The sequence below is a fragment of the Necator americanus genome, chromosome IV, assembly GCF_031761385.1.
Source record: "Necator americanus strain Aroian chromosome IV, whole genome shotgun sequence".
Lineage (NCBI taxonomy): Eukaryota > Metazoa > Nematoda > Chromadorea > Rhabditida > Ancylostomatidae > Necator > Necator americanus.
Window position 1 is genome coordinate 1,104,060 of NC_087374.1, and position 16,458 is coordinate 1,120,517.

A 16,458-nucleotide genomic window follows, 5' to 3' on the forward strand; every position below is an offset into this window, starting at 1 on the left:
TACTCCGTCGGCAATAAATAATCAGTTAATAAGTAATTAGCACGCTCAGTTAATTAATTGGATCAATTTTGCAAAATAAAGACCCCCGATAAACATTTGAGTATTAGAAATAGGATACCTCAGCTGGTACTAGAGCGTCTGTGGCTTCGGTATCCTCCTCGAACATCGACTCGTCCTCTTCCTAAAAACGCTGGATTCGTATCTTGTAGCCCATACCTGTTAGGTAACAAACGTTTTCATTAGCCATTTCTGTTGTCTCAGTTGGTTCCTCGCCTGGTATCGGAACTGTTACCGGTCGATAGGTGATTGTTTGCGTGCTTTCCTCACCGGTGATCTGGAGATTTTCGAATCTATTTTTGAGGAACGCTTCTTTTTTTCTGGATTCGGCGCTATTCAATAGGATGACTGGCGTTGCTCGGACAAGTTAAAATTCAATTCTCTAACAAACTAAAAATTATTCAAAGCGCTTTTTTCATGATAACTTTGGTAGCAGAAATCCTTTACGAGTTCAATAGGTTGTCCATGAGTTTGTTGAGTCTCTTCCAGAACCAAGAAAAAAGCAAGCGAAAAATAAGCACTAGCACATGAGTGGAGCAAACGCTGGCGTTGTATTTTGGTCACTAATCTCCTTAATTATCAATTATTTTGATAGTTGACAGTTTTAATAGAAAAGTGCCTACATCGCGTTGCGCCAAGAGAACGTTTATTCTTACCTACTATTGCCAAATTTTATTTTTTTTCCTTTTTTTTGCTGTTTGTAAGCCTAACATGAAACAGTTTAACAGCGACTTCCCTCTTCTCCTTTTCTCACCCACTCCCCTTTACTATTCCTTCCACACCTCTCTTACCTTCGCTGTTGAAAAAATCCCATTGTAAAAGTGTTTTGAAAAATAGAACCGGGAAAAAGCAAACGAAAAATAAGTACTAGCACATGCGTGGAGCGGATGCTGGGGGTGTACGTTGCGTTGTGTGCTGCGTAACCTCCGGAATTATCAATTATTTTCGATAAAGATTTCTATAGCATCGGACGCAAAATTTCCGCCAGATATTAGCTTCGGGGATAAGTTCGCCAGGTTTTTCGTTATATTTTATCTTATGTTTTGCCTGCTCTTTGGTTGCGTATTTATATTGTTTGAAAGAATTCTTTCTGCCTTACAAAACTGTGATAATTGTTTTTGAATAACTTAATTTTCCATCAGTTTGCAGCCTTTATATCCAGGAAAAAATCACCTGAACTTCAACAACTACTTCACTTCCTTTTTCACCGATGTCGAAAAGCAGTTGATCGGGACATTTCCTACGTGTGCGGAGACGGTGTCATAAGTGCCTAATGCACAGAAATGGTTAGCGAAATTCAAAGACGGCGACTTTGACCTCGACGACGACGGCAGCCATAGGAAGACCTTCTGAGTCCGACGAGGAGGGTAGATTGGGATTGAGAAGGTTAACGGTGCCAAAAGATGCTCGAGAAAAACAGCACGGTCAATGAAGAGCTCTACAGTAACCAGATGAACTGTGTAAACGAAGCTATTTTTCTGAAAAGACTGACAACAATGACAGACCACATGTTGCGCAAGTCGTCAGAACTGTACCGAAGAGCTCGAATAGGAGGTTCTTTAGTACGTGCCGCACTCTTCGGAACTTGCGACCGATTATCACGGGTGGGGCAGGTTTTTGTCCTCGATGAAAAGCGAAGAAAAGTAGATGTCAAACGTGCTGATTTTTGCCTCCTGCATATTCTATTTCTAATTCTGAGAAATAGTTTATCTGCTTTATTTTTTTTACTCAGATTACAATAGAAACTAATCGATAATATAATCACCATTATTAACTACAACAGTGTCCTTCGACTTCCTTATGGACAGGTCAGCGATCACCTTCTCCCAGAACTAAGGAGAATGGGAGTTTAGGATTTCGAGGGGAAGCAGTTCATAAAACAGCATTACCTTCGAAATCCTAGAAGCAACAAAGGAAGCACTTTTTGAGGTGAAGGTCCGATTTGGCTCGCTTCGGGGGGTGTTCTCCTTGGAGGAGCCACACGGCACTGTGCGCGTTCGAGTCGTAACGGACCCATCTCTCATCTCCAGTAAAAAGATCTTCGAAAATCTTCTTTCGCATGTGAGGAAGGAGAGATTGACAGACGGATACCTAGGAAAACCGGGTGCCAGTCGACAAGGTGTGAGAGATCCATCGAGCCAGCACTTTTCTGTACACGAGGGCCTAGAGGCGGCTGACGACAGTTGAATGGCTACACCCGTGTCTCGTCGCAAGACTGCGGATGTTGATCTCCCGATCCTTTCTGACAACGTCGAGAATAACGGAATCATTCGAAAGTGCGGGGCGTCCAGATATGGGTTTGTCTTCGAAGTCGGTGTCTCCAATTGCGAAGCGACCGAACCAGCGCTTGACAGTCCTTACGGTAGTGGTGTCTTCGCCCAATCTCCCGAAGTTTATTTTGCGTAATTGACATTGTGATTAAAGTTAAGGAAGGCACCTTGGCTACATATACTTACTGTGGAGAAGCTTCGAGAATGTTCTACAACTACAACGTAGTGCAACATGGGTTAAGTCCAAAAATATAAAGTTCTAGAGATTTCGAAAAATGGGCGACAAGACTTCCTGTCCACCCTAATATCTGCCAGTGCAGTTGGCAATTCTGGTCGAATCCGCGTAGACATGCTCCGTCACAGAACCAGTACCGGTAAATGGTTTCTGGTCTTAATCACTGCAACCTGAATCTGCACAGAAGGGTTCCAACGGCGCGATTCGCGTCTATGTAGACGAATTCAGGGAATGATGGAAGAATGCATTCCAAGTGGTTCCGTCACGGATGCTCAATGGGCACTGCATCGGAACAGTGGTTATCGCCAAGCGGCAGTATCCGAGAGATACTCTGCCAATTGCTTAAAGACACTTATAGTTGTGGTACGTTACCAGATTTGGTAAACAAGGTAAACACTAGCCGACGTGTTGTTCTTCGAGTTCATTTGTCGTTTGAATGCTTCCTGTAGGGTGCTGAGGGGCTTGAGGGGATAAGTCACTGATGGATTTGATTTTTCAGGGTCTGGCGAAGGCGATAACGCCGAAACGTTGGCTGTTTGTTAATCAAGGAGACCAATACCAGTTTTGGCTACAGTTCAAGCAAATCAATTTCAAAAAATACGTCCAAAGACAGCATAAGAAGACGAAGTAGATTTGAAATAAACGCCATTTCCCAGGATATGTTGAGGAAAATCAGGCTTTCTCGCGTCACCACAGGTAGTACCCAGAAAACAAAGAACATTTCGAAGAAGTTATCTTTAAGGTGTAGTGAGGTTATGTGTATATGTGTTGCGAACTGTAGTAATTACCAGTTTATGTACTTGTAACTATATTGAATCGTCGTTCGAATTCACCATGGTTATGTCATCATTTGAAATTTAAAGATATAATACGCGCCATCCTGCCATGATTACTAGTTCAGCTCACTTATCGAGGTGGGTCTCACTCTGAAGCAGTTTTTCAAAGCCTATTTTGAGTAACTACAAAATGTTAACCTACTCCATTCCTATGAATTTGGTCCAAGTTTGCTCCTTTGTGAGAACGTATCTTCTCGTAAACACACAAATGTGGGTGTCTTAGGCTTCATACATTTCCCCCCTATATCATTTTTCTCACAGATTATTTAAAAATTAATTATTTACAGTGTTAACTGAGACTTGAGTATGCTAGATATGATGAAGTGGTATATTTTTTTTCTTTTTTCTATATTTTTCGCCCTCAACGGCTGCATCAAAGGAAATTCTGTTCTAGTGAACCTTGTGCTCTCTCCATTCATTTGGACGGGTTCCTTTCAAAAGGGTTTTTGAAGAAGGATAGATTTTGCTGTTTTTGAGGAATTTTACTCCAGAACATTATATCCCAGATCTACTCAGGAAGAGCGCAGACCCGAAAAAAAAAATCCAAAGAAAATTCCTGTCGAGCGTTATAATTAGTAAGTTGAAGGAAGCCAAGAATGATTAGCTTTTCAAGAGTTTGATGAGAAGAATTTGTAAAAAAAAGAACTTATCTTTGAGATTTCGAATGTCCCTTACTCACCCCCTCAAAGTCGAGTATAACTGCGGGTTTTGTAAATACGGTAGATGTTGTTGTCGGTTCCGTTGTTGTTCGCTCAGTTACAATCACTTCACGAAATGTGGTGGTGGTGAACGGTGTGGTTGTGGTTTGGACTGGGATTTGAACTTCCACGACATGGTCTTCTTGCTGTAATACTCTATTCAATACAAAGTATTAAAATATGGTATTGAAATTGAGTGTAGGTCGCTTAACGACGGCAGACATGGTAATTAAGCATTACAGGGAACCAGCTTCAAAAAAAAGTACTAGCATCACCACATTATTAGCAAAAAATAAGATATTAGCTAGGCTGAACTGCGCACCTCACAAAACAATCAAAAGCTATAAATCAAGCCCTTCAACATAAAGAATTATTTAAGTTTAATTTTATTACTAATTATATATCACTAACATACAGATACTATCAATTAGTTCGACGACCGCGCAATAAAAAAAATCTCATGAGTTTTCGTTAAAAAAAATCACTCAGATCAATCCCTCTCCTAATCAACAACGTTACGTATGAGCTTCCAGAAAATGTTCTTTGACGAAACCTATGTTTCACGGGAGTTCATCGGAATTCGTTTCTGCGCTTGCCCACGCATCAAATTCACTAGATGAAACGTTCATAGTTATTGAAATTCTTCCCTGTACGTATGAGTAGTTATAAAAATAGGAAAGCAACGAATTCAACTTTTTAAAATTAGGAAAAATTTTTCTAATCACATGATTGATTGTGCAAGCTACTCTACGAACTAGCAAAAATCGAAAAATTAAAAGCAGTTCATCCAGATGATGAAGAAGATCACCAGCTATTCCAGTTGCTCAAAATTTGCAAATTTGAAAAGAAAAATCTGTTCGCGAACCAAATCAGGGAATGGTTGATTATTGAACGGTCATTGTTTCCAATAAATTTGAATATTTGAGTTTATTCCTAAGAGATCACTGGAAGATTCGGAGTTATTCAAAGATTTAACGTCGTGTGAGTTATTTAGGTTGTTACACCTGATACCGAGAACGAAATGAATGGAGGATGCAGGTAAATAAGAAATTTTGAACTTAAAAAAAAAACTAGACGAGTATGCACCGTTTTTTGTACCAAAAACGCAAACTTAAAGTGATTAGCCCTTCTCTTACACGGCCTTCTCCTTTAACGGCTTAGGTGATTTCTGTTTCCATTCTGTTGTTTAAAAAAAGAGGACAATTTGTGGATTCACTGTTTTAAAATGCTAGGAGTCAACCTCTCCTCTAAACGTTGCTCCTATTCGACCAAATCGAAACGTCGAGAATATTCGAGTTAGGACGAAACTAGAAAATTTGATCATCCATGATCATCGAAAGAAGGCCAAGAGGAGCAATTGCAAATATTGGAAAATCTGACTGCTTCAAAGAGAAATTTCCCTTTTTATTTCAAATCGTATCAGTTCATGATACAGTAAGTTAATATAAGCATCTTGTACCCATGGCATCCGTGCAAAGCATAAACACTTTTTAAAAAAAGAATTTAGAACGCAATTACAGTGGATTTTTTGTGAATCCCGTTGTTTGTAGCAGTTTCAAAAAAATGTTGCTGGAACATACTTATTATAGATGGTGATCAAAAGTGGGAAAAAGTACGATAGAAGCACACAGATGGAGGATGTAACGAGGAAATTACCGTGGTTTCCGTCGGTTGTTCCTGTTCCGAGTAGTCATCGTAATCTCCTTGCTCATTAACAGGTACCACTGGTAAGATTGTGACCTGAAAAAAGAAAATTAAAGAATATTGTTAACAAATATGTAAGTAAATAATAAATAAAATAAATAATAGTAATAAATCAACGAGTGAACTGAGTAGGAAGAAAAACTTTGCTGCAAACAAAACCGTGAGGTAACATCGGTCCGCACCACCTCTATTGATTTTAGGTCAATCGAGGTCATTCCCGTGTGCGGTAGCAACGGAGGAACCGGAAAACTTCATCAAAACAAGGTTCATCGTGAAACTATATCAACAATCGCCCGAAAAATAAGCTTCTATTTCATTGAATTATTTATTGAACTATTGAATTATTAAATTAAATTGAATTATTGAATTATGTATCAATATTGGGAAATTATTGAATTTTCGCGTTTTTTTTTTCTCTAGATGCAAAAAAAAACCAAAAAACGCAAAGAAGAAGGATCTATTTAAGTTCTTATTACACATGGTGATTATGAGTTTTTTTCGTTTCTCGTGCCGTTTTCAGTTTTCGATGAGTCGATTAAATGGAAATTTGATGATAATTTTACAGAAAAGATCTATCCTTCTATCCTGACTGACAATTAAAATGTTGTCTCTCTAACGAAAACTTCCATGGAATCCTTTCGAAAAAAAAAGAAGAGTTGAAGTTATTCGAGAAATCCCCCGAATAACATCCACAAAATTCCAATATCTCACTGATTTGACCGCTTAGAGCGTGTTTATCGTCAAATCTCTGGCCACATTCATCAATTTCAACGACAACATCAAAATCTTTCTACTTTCCTGCAAACAGTGTCTCATTTGCCCATCATAAAACAAAAAATCAAGAAATAAAAATAAAATACAAAATATAATATAATAAAATCTGCAACCGGCGCCCGGACGATGGCGGTTCCCGCTTTGATCTATTACTGACGACCCACACAGTCGAAGGTGATTTCATTTTTATACGATGATCGATCGCAACTATTGCCCCGTCATGACGACGGAGAAAGGGACAATCGCAATCGGATTGAGCGCAGCACGTGGTAGAGTAGGATCGAAACGACATGAAACACGGTGCAGTTGCGTAAGCTGCTGCGCTCGAAGAGGTGCGGTGGAGGGTAGCACTTGTATCGGTGCGGTAGAGCGTAGCCCCTAGTATCGAGTGAGCGACCTCACCAGCACCAATCCTCGGTCTAGAGTTTTGCCTTGGTCCCAGTTCGATTCCAATTGCTTTACTCAACGCAAAAGTTATAGTCGGGAAATAAGAATACCTCAGTTCGTGGCGCTTCAGTGGTGGTGGTTGTAGATGTAGTGATAGTGAAGAAGACCTGAATTGAGAAAAGTTCTTCATTTTTTTAGCCGGAACTATTTGTGGCTTTTTTTAAGTTTCGTTCACAGCGCGACCCTCATGATACGTGCAGTGGTTGGAGGTTCGAAAACCATCGGAAAATCACTTTTTAATGAACTCAACAATTCTTTTTTATTTATTTTTTTTCAAGCTGTTTGAATTCCTCCTCCATCAGACTACTAAGTCAAAGCAGGGGATGACGAAGAGATCGCATCAGGCCTTTTGTCCCTTACTGTAGAACGGTACTCATAAATAAAGGACAGTATATATTAGATAGGACGATGTTACATATACATGTAGGATATTCGCAAAGTAGCACGAACTTCCACGGCAGTTCATTGCACGGGAAAATTTTCATAGTTTTCATTTTTCATTGTTTATTACGGTAAAACAGCAGTTTAACTACGGAACTTAGTAACAAACGGCACAGAGTCCTCTCAAATTACGGATCAGTTACCCTCCAAACGACTAATCGTTACTCGAAATGTTCATAAATAGTTATTCACTATTTTACAGTCAGTGTGAAATGTACTGTAAGAATTTGACGCGACGCATCCTCAAATAGGGCACTGAGCTCTTTCTACAATATACGAGAAACTCCTGAGACCTCTTTTCCTTCCGCCTTCTCGTGATTTTTCATTGCTTATTTTTCGATAGCACAGAATCGAATGGAATGGTTTCAGTAAAGAAAAATCTTTCTCATCACTTTTATCGTTTTCTCCTGCTCTTTGGGAGCCTCCTAGTTTGTAGATATTTAATTTTGTCCCTTTTTCTATGTGGAATTGTATACGATAGTCGTGGACGTAAATTATTTTGTGCTCATTGTAAATGATGAAAAAACCATTTCAGTAGTTCAGTAGTTCCATTTGGGTCCAAGAGTCCATCTTCCCGAAGACTTCAATGTCCACATTTGTCCTGTCTCTGTCCCATTTTTTATGTGGTTACGCATAGTTAGCCTCCTTCGGGAAATGGATTTTGAAATTTTAGTTTGGATTCGATTACAACAAAATTACAGACATGAGCAAAAATTGAATCCCCACAAACTAAGAAACTACTGGTATCCTGGATGCAAAACCAACGATAAAAGTAGAGTTAAAGGACTGAAGATACGCTGTCCTATTATTGAACAACCGTGCGAAAAATGATGGAAAACTGTAAAAGTCAGGAAGAAAAGAGATCCGGCGAGTTTTCTACATAATTTGCAGTGAGCTCAGTGCACACCTTCATCGTAGACTCGCCGCGTCAACTCACTGCAACATATGGCGGTATACTGTATTCGAATATGCATCCATATGTAGGCACGATTTTAACTCAACACACGTTTTTTTTAATCATATTTGCGGTTTTTCGCATTTTTGAATGTTATTCGTAGGTAGAGAATCGCTAATCCAAGAAATATGGTGATACTTTTGGGGGTCCCAGAAATGATCCCAGAAAGAGTAATATCAAATCAATTCCCCAAATACCTGTGTGCGTGGTGATTGTGTTGTTTGTGTTGTCCGCAAAGTTGCACGTATCTAGGAAAAAAATAAATATGAATAAAATAAATAAATATAATAATTATAAAAATGGTCAAAATGCAGGTTTTTTTCCAATACTACTAGGAATAGGGTTCATAGAATACGAGGCTGTTCTCAAATATGCGCCTTTACTGCTAGGATCCTATCATTTCTCTGTCTCATTCTTTCCAGAAAATCAGTAGTTGAGCAAGTTTCAAAAAAAAAAAACACCAAACCCAAGAAAAGCTTTTATATACCCAGTAACAATGCTATTATGCTCGGAAAGAAACAAAATTTTCAGTTTTTTCAAAAAAGGTTTTTGGCAAAAAGAAAAAAAAACACAACTAACCGTCGTTTCTTCTTCCAAATCCTGTATTTCTAATACTTCATCGATCTAAAAATACAAATTACTCTGACGCAAAATTCTTCAGAAGGAAAATAACCAAGGGTATGATTACTTTCTTTCATTCTTTTTTTTTATTTTCTCAAAAATTAAAAGAAAAACGAGAGTGACGTCACTCTTCTACCTCAGATACCCATAACGAGTGTGGAAAAGTGAAAAAAGAAGGAACTTATAACAAATTTCACCTGTTCTTCCACAGATGGTTTCAATGTGGTTAATTTTGTTTCTAGTTTTTGTGGCGTCGGTGTGGGCTTCTTTGACGAAGGGTGCTGAAAAAAAAACAATCGAGCTAATCTTGGAATTTTGATATTATTATTTTATGCGATGTATTATATGATTTTCAGGCGGAAACGCAGCAGAAATTTGGTTCTTTTCCCTACCCCTCAATGTTTTACTGTGTAAAAAAAAGGATTCCAGAAGTGGATTAAATGCATATGAAGACTACGTGTGGTTTTTTTTTGTTTCTTAAGGTTTTTTTTTAAATTATGACTCTAGTTGTCCAGGATTTGTAAGATGGAAATCTTGTAATCAACGTACCAAATGAAAGATTGGTTTTGGTACATGGCTTGACGGCTTCTTTATTGGAGTCTTCTGGGGAACGTACTGTTGCAGAGGTTTTTGTGGAATTGGATATGGAATCTAGAAATATCTAGAAATAAATCAGATACTAAGAATTCTGGACGAGGAATTTTTTTTAGATATAACATAATTCATGACTGTTTTCTGTCTGATGTTCATCCCTTAATCTGACAGACGTACGTAAATTTCCTTTTCTAAACTACAACACCTCTACTAAACTTCTGTCCCAAAATCCGTTGCCGACGGATTAATCGTCGGAATTCTTGGGAGTGGGTAAAATTAAATTTTAAAAATAGCATTCGAACGGAAATGAACTGCTGATTTCAAATATACTTTTAGAATTCAAAGTACTCAATCATTTTTTTCTGATAAAGGGTTGTTTGTTTTCTAGTGCTTCAAATTCTATACATTAATTAATTGATTAACATTAAACATCAACATTAATCAATTAATTAATACATAGAAACATAATTCACTAGTGATCTGGAAGACATGTGCTTCAATAAAATCCCCCTGGAAATGGAATTGTTGCTTTTTGCCACCATAGAATTTGTGCTTTATATTTATTGTTATATTTATTGTTATATTAAGTATGTTATATTTATTCATATAATTATTTTTCCTAATACTTCTTTTCAATTTCTGAACTTTTTCTGAAGCGTTTTTCTCGTGCTTCTCACTTTGTTCCTTGATAATTTTCCCTTACGTTCCCTTCAATGATCCTCTCTAAACATAAATTTCCACAACTGCAAATGAATTGGAGCGCATCGGCTCATCCCAGGGAAATAGATCAGCGCTAAATAACTTATCCAGAGTATGAAAGGAAAAAACCATAAGAAAGAGGTGTTTTGAGCGATTTTTGCGACTCGAGTTCGTATTGAGTCAATGAAGCATCTCAATCAATCCACAAAATTGATTGAGAGGTCAACGGACGCAAAAATTTAACCAATACTACGTGTCCGTTATGAATATTCTTCTCTTCCTTGTTTAAAAATACAATTTAAAATTAAAATAAAACTATAACAGTTCGGAAGCTGTGATTACTTTTGTATTAATCTTATTATTTTCCCACTTTGGAAGAGTTGAATAATTCCTAGAAAAGGGCAGCTTCACTACTCGATATTCGATTCAGTCTCCCTCATCAGAGTAGAACAATAAGGTAACAAAAAACGCCTTCAATCGATAATGCACTTGTGGAAATATTGGAGCGAACGGGAATCCCTTGGTGAATCACGTCAATTCAATTCAAAAAAACGAACACTCAGCTAACTACGATCTCAAAAAAAAGGTGTAGATGACGAGTTCTCGCCTATCGCTCATCCAGCTATGAGCTTTGTGAAACTCGCTAATGCAACTGTGGCCGAAAACAAGGATTTGGCGGAATAAGTATCATCCCGGAAATAAAACAGTTTCTTCAGTTTCTCTAAAACAGTATTTTTCTCGGGGGGAAATGATTTTTTTTGGAAAAGCGGCATTAAAAGTCTATTATAAAAATAAAGGGAATGAAAGAGTAAAGGAAATACTAAATAAAAATAGTATAATTTTTTTAAAATTAAGCCAAGCAAATCTTCAGACTTCCACATTATGTTATACTACTTATTTATTATTTATTATTTTATATTTTATTTTATTATTTTATTATTTTATGTTTATTTTATACTAAAATATTATTGTACTATTTATTTATTGTTTCATATTTTATTTTATTTTGTTATTTTATCATTTTATGCTAAATTAAACATAAAATAATAAAATAATAAAATAAAATATGAAATAATAAATAATTAGTATAAAATAAGGTGAAAGTTTGAAGATTTGTTTGACTTAATTTAAAAAAAATAGAATAGGTTCAGTATAGATATTCCTAAATATCATACGAATCACGGCTACATCACATTCTTTCCTCTGGTATCCATTCTTCAAATGGAAAGAATACGACTGGTTTTGCTTCCGTTGCGTTAGGCGCTCCGGTTTTTAGCCGGCTTAAGATTTTCAGTTGAAATGTGATCGAATGGGCGGTGACGGTGGTTTTTCGATGAAAACTCGATCCACATTGTTGGTGGGATTTGTAAATTAAAAAAAAACGAAGAAATACGTCGCTCTGTTCTGACAACAATTAGATCAGCGCTTGGAATACAACAAAATACAACTGAGAAACTGGAAAGTCAAGCTTTGAAATGGCGAATGGTGCGGGATATGTTGGAAACATCCGTTACATGAAACGTAATAAACGTTTTGGTTTCGCTAATTTTAATCTGGATTTCAAATAAAATCTAAGAATGACAAACAAAAATGAAACAACGTGGCTGTATGTGAAAACTTTATGATCATGCTATAATATAAATAATTTAAATAATTTTTTTCGAGTCTTTTTTTGGAGTCTTTTTTTTCGAGTCTTTAATAATTAATATTAATTATTAATATTTTCAACCTTACCATCCAGTATTCAAAAATGAGCTTTCAAACTTGCCATCCAGTATTCAAAAATGAGCTTTAAAAAACCTAGATCGGAAACTTAATATAAGGAATAGTTTGGGGTTTGCTAGTGGATGCCTTAAGATATTCCGTAAGAGAGTGTATGTCCACCTTAGATTTGTAATTTTTAGTTTAGTTTTTAGATTTGTAATAGTAATTCTTCGGTGTTACCATTACATGACCTACCAACATCTTTACTGCCTTAGGCAAAAGTCTTTAGTAACTCATTAACAGATTCTTCAGGAGAATCTTTCTTCAATGCGGAACACACATAAAACTGCCCATATTTTTTTTTAAAATTTACATTTCACTTCGTTTTTTTGTTTTTTTAATTTAGTTTATTGTCTATTTTTGGCTCGAAATTTCCTTGTCATTTTATTTTTATGTAACCTTTGTTGTTATTTTTGCTGACATGATCGCGATACTGTAAATGAGCTGTTAACATTATGTGCTCTAGAAAGGATTCGGCTCTTACTCAGCTCTTGTTCCCTTTTTTACACGTTACGTTTTACGTGCATAATTAAAAATAAATAAACAAATAAATAAACGAATATTCTTTTTTATTCAATTTTCATTAGTTTGTTATTAAATAATTAATTTAATTTATTAATTCACTAATTTTTTATTCAATTTTCAGTTTTTTTTTTGTTCTGCTTCCACTATCTATAGTATTTCTCTGTAATCTCTTCTTGTTCGGTGCATGGAACGAAATGTCATGTCATCGTTTCGATCAAATCCATTCCCATGGCAACACTCAATGATAATAGTTCGATTTTCTATTTTTCGGTTTTTCTGGTCGGATCGTTTCCATTCAAACTGGATTCTATCACGTTCATGACACAACACAGAAGGTGTTAATCGCTTCTTATCCTCTACGAAGCTGAAGCACGTTCAACGATGTATTCCATTCTTAAACTGCTATCTATCTTAAGTGCAATTCATTCGTAATAAAAGCCAGTTAGCTTAGGCGGTTCCAGAAGGCACGGCATGATAAAAACTAGTTTCCGCTGAAATCCTAATTCTTATCTGAACTGAGCGGTTACGGTGGATCCGTTCTCAAAGATCCTGTACAACAATTTAAGAGAGCGAACCGTCCGTGTGTTTGTTGTTGTTGATTATTCTCTTTAGTCCTTCAAATGTAATTCAAATGTCCACAAATTTAAATTAAAAAATTAAAATTTCGATCGGGGTTTGTTATAGACTAATTCTTTTCAAAACGAGGGCTGATTGCCAAAATATTATAAGTGCTCGTTAGCACGGAACTGTAGCATCCGGAAAAAAATGGTACTATGCTCTTCTATGTTGGTCATCGTTTACAAAAATCCCATTTTAAACCCTCATACGAGAAAATCTACCGTACCTATGTGCAACAAAGTCTCTTTACTATTCTTAAAGGCCATCCCTCATCCTCCTGCTGTGTTACCCTGATTCAAGGAGTTTAGTTTTCCATGCTCTGTGCTCCATGCTGATTGCAACGATGCGTTTCGATTCTTTTAGGGAGAAATTAGTTAACATTTCAAGATATAGAGAGCTAACTTACTTGTGCATAAGTATTTTTAGGTCCTTGAGGGTATGATGTCATTGACATGGACTGTGAACGCCCTGAAATAGCTGCTGAAATTGAGTTTGTCCGGGTAAAAGCGAGATAAGCACCGAGTCATAGTTACAAAATAAAAAAATAAAAAGGATAGAAAGTTAGAAATATATTGATCCAGGTTACCACATGGGGTGACTTGCCAAGATTTTAAATATAATATTTGGTTTTACTTAGCTGTTAATTTTAATAATTGCTGTAAGTATTGCTGTTAATTGATGTGTGCTGTTAATATTTGTTGGTGATAATTGCAACTACAAATCTAAATGAACCTTCATTGAGTGGCAGCGTGCCCACCATACTCGGTCCTAGATTTTCACAGTCGACACCAACGACGGTTCCTTGTTGTGACATGTCCACCTCGCTGCAAAGTGGTAGCCGTGGTGGTGCAAAACCTCCGGTATAGCTCGTCTTTGAAGGCACAAAAGGTGGCAATGGTGCGGGCCCCAAGCCTCCACCATAGGTAACGCCCGAAGGCGGCGGCGGAGGTGGTGGCGGAGGTGGCGGCGGAGGTGGTGGCGGAGGTGGTGGCGGAGGTGGTGGAGGACGTGGAGGAGGAGGTGGTGGCGGAGCCATACCCTCAGCCACACCGCCACTGACTCCGGCAGTTCCTACACCTGCTGGGGACGCAATTATCACTGGAGCTCGAATTATCTGAGGCCCAGATGATAGGGATGGAATTGGCGCCGGCGCAGCGTATGGTGCTGGAGCAGGAGCCGCCATAGGAGCCACGGCAGGAAGTGGTGGTGGAGCAGGAGCCGCCATAGGAGCCGCGGCCGGAAGTGGTGCTGGAGCAGGACCAACTAGAGGAGCAGAAGCTGGATACGGCACTCCACCACTGAAAATATGATAATAAACAAAAATCAGAGAAAGAGAAAAACTATTACAGTATGTGGAAAAATGTCAGTTCCTCCGAAGAAGGTAATGTTTGTTTACATCCTCACTATTAAGTCCTTAGAGTCCTTGAGTTCTTTAGGAGTAATGGCAAACTCCAATAAAAGTCACATATTCGACGGATATTACTTCCTTTTCACAAATTGAATGCAACCAATGTATCCGTCCATTATTGAGTAACAAAAAAACTTGTACATGAAAGAAATTTCACCATTTTACAAGTAATTTTATCATACCGTACACTTTCAAAGTAACAAGCGGTGAATTTTTTTTACACGAACATATAATATCAGAACTATCAGTGTAACCTCAATATGGTTTTCTTTTACGGGCCTAAACTCAATTATTCAGCCTAATTCTAACTAATTTTCACCTAAAGAAGCATATTTCAGCGTTTCTAAGGATTTCAGCTCAGTTTTCATGGAACAGATGTTCTCTATGAAAATTTTATTTTAAGGCGACCAGAGTGTTTTTAGTTAAGACAATTTTCAAAGGGATGTAAAACTTGTTAACTAGTTTAGATATAGATATTTTAGGTATAAAAAGGGATTTGTTCATATTTTAATTATTTTTTATTCTTTTTATATTTTATATATTAAAAGATTCTCAGAAAAGGAGAAAGAAAAGATTAAAATTATTTTATATATTATGTTTTATATATTATATTTTAAAGGAAATGCGGTACACCTTAATGTTCGCACTATACTCCTGAATCTCTTGCATTTTGTACTAGTCAATTTGACTTTCAAATTATTGGGAAGAAGACTCGGATCGATAAACAAATCGATCATAAATGCTCGATGTTTCGATTTGGATCTTAGAACTCCGTGCTTTCATCCGTCCAGAATCGAAAACGTATTGGCATCGGACTTTATTCAAGAAAATTAGGGGCATTAAACAGATGAATCATTTAGTCAACGAGAGTTTCAGTTAATGAGATTTTATATGGGCTGCAGAAGCGTTCATAAACCATTAAGATCCTTAATTTTACGACTATAATCGACAGCTTCGAATTGCCGTATCATAAAGTGATTCGATTACGGTAAGTGCATGTCTTTCCATCTTTTATCCGGAAAAGCGACTAAGTTTGTTTTCCAGAAGCAAAACTTTAATCATTACTTTAAAAATGTAATTGAAAGAATTCTATGACATTCGGAAGAGTAAACATTCAAATAAATTTCTATGCTTTCAAAGCAAATACTGTCAACAACAAATTTCCACGACGTTTTCTGTCCACAGGTTTTACCTTTGAATTCCAGCTATGTGTGACAACAACAGCAAGATTTCTACAATAGAGGGCGGTAAGGATTTCGTCAAAGGGGAATAATTGCTTGTCCAGAGGACGACATTCATCCGCTCTTTCAACGATCCTTGACCGGATTTTTCAATAGATAATTAAAGTTGTGAAAAACATCCGCAGTTTCCTTAAAGGCATCACCCAACGAATCTGAGGTGGTACGTATTCAGGTGGAATATTGCTATGCGGGATAGTAGATTATGGAGACGGGGGTGATTCTATCCATTTCTTCCTATTTGCCGTTAAAAAAACGGCGCGGCGAGTGCACAATGCTGCCGCGCTCTAATCGAAAATGGTGCACCAAAACGTCCGAAGCCGTATCTTCCGAGCCGTTTTTTGCGGCGATTAGAAAAAAAATGGACGGAATCACCTCCCTCTCGTTAATCTACGATCCCGTTTACGGATACTCTACCTGAAATCCGTATCACCTCAGATTCGTGAGCTGATGCCTTTAACTGGAACGCATTTTTTTTATTGAGGGGGGAGGAAATAACTCCATCGTTGCATCACTCGTTCAAGTGATGGCTGTGATGGTTAGCAAATGATTATCAAATAAACTTTAATATTTT

General features: G+C 37.3%; 1 protein-coding gene across 3 annotated transcripts in view; it reads right to left on the reverse strand.

The window, feature by feature from the left end:
* The window catches only part of RB195_000104 (uncharacterized protein), a gene marked incomplete at both ends in the record, with an annotated part of 33,230 nt that overhangs the window by 12,715 nt on the left and 4,057 nt on the right, over positions 1-16,458 (reverse strand). The window contains 10 exons of one of the 3 annotated variants that reach the window (XM_064196258.1): positions 119-181; positions 233-334; positions 4,078-4,242; positions 5,753-5,836; positions 7,072-7,128; positions 8,615-8,665; positions 8,997-9,041; positions 9,236-9,319; positions 9,588-9,689; positions 13,996-14,536. In XM_064196258.1, the coding sequence (XP_064052139.1) occupies positions 119-181; positions 233-334; positions 4,078-4,242; positions 5,753-5,836; positions 7,072-7,128; positions 8,615-8,665; positions 8,997-9,041; positions 9,236-9,319; positions 9,588-9,689; positions 13,996-14,536 (1,294 nt within the window). Of the gene's footprint in view, positions 1-118; positions 182-232; positions 335-4,077; positions 4,243-5,752; positions 5,837-7,071; positions 7,129-8,614; positions 8,666-8,996; positions 9,042-9,235; positions 9,320-9,587; positions 9,690-13,644; positions 13,707-13,970; positions 14,537-16,458 lie in introns of all 3 variants that reach the window. The other 2 variants (XM_064196259.1, XM_064196257.1) reach the window with 2 other exon arrangements.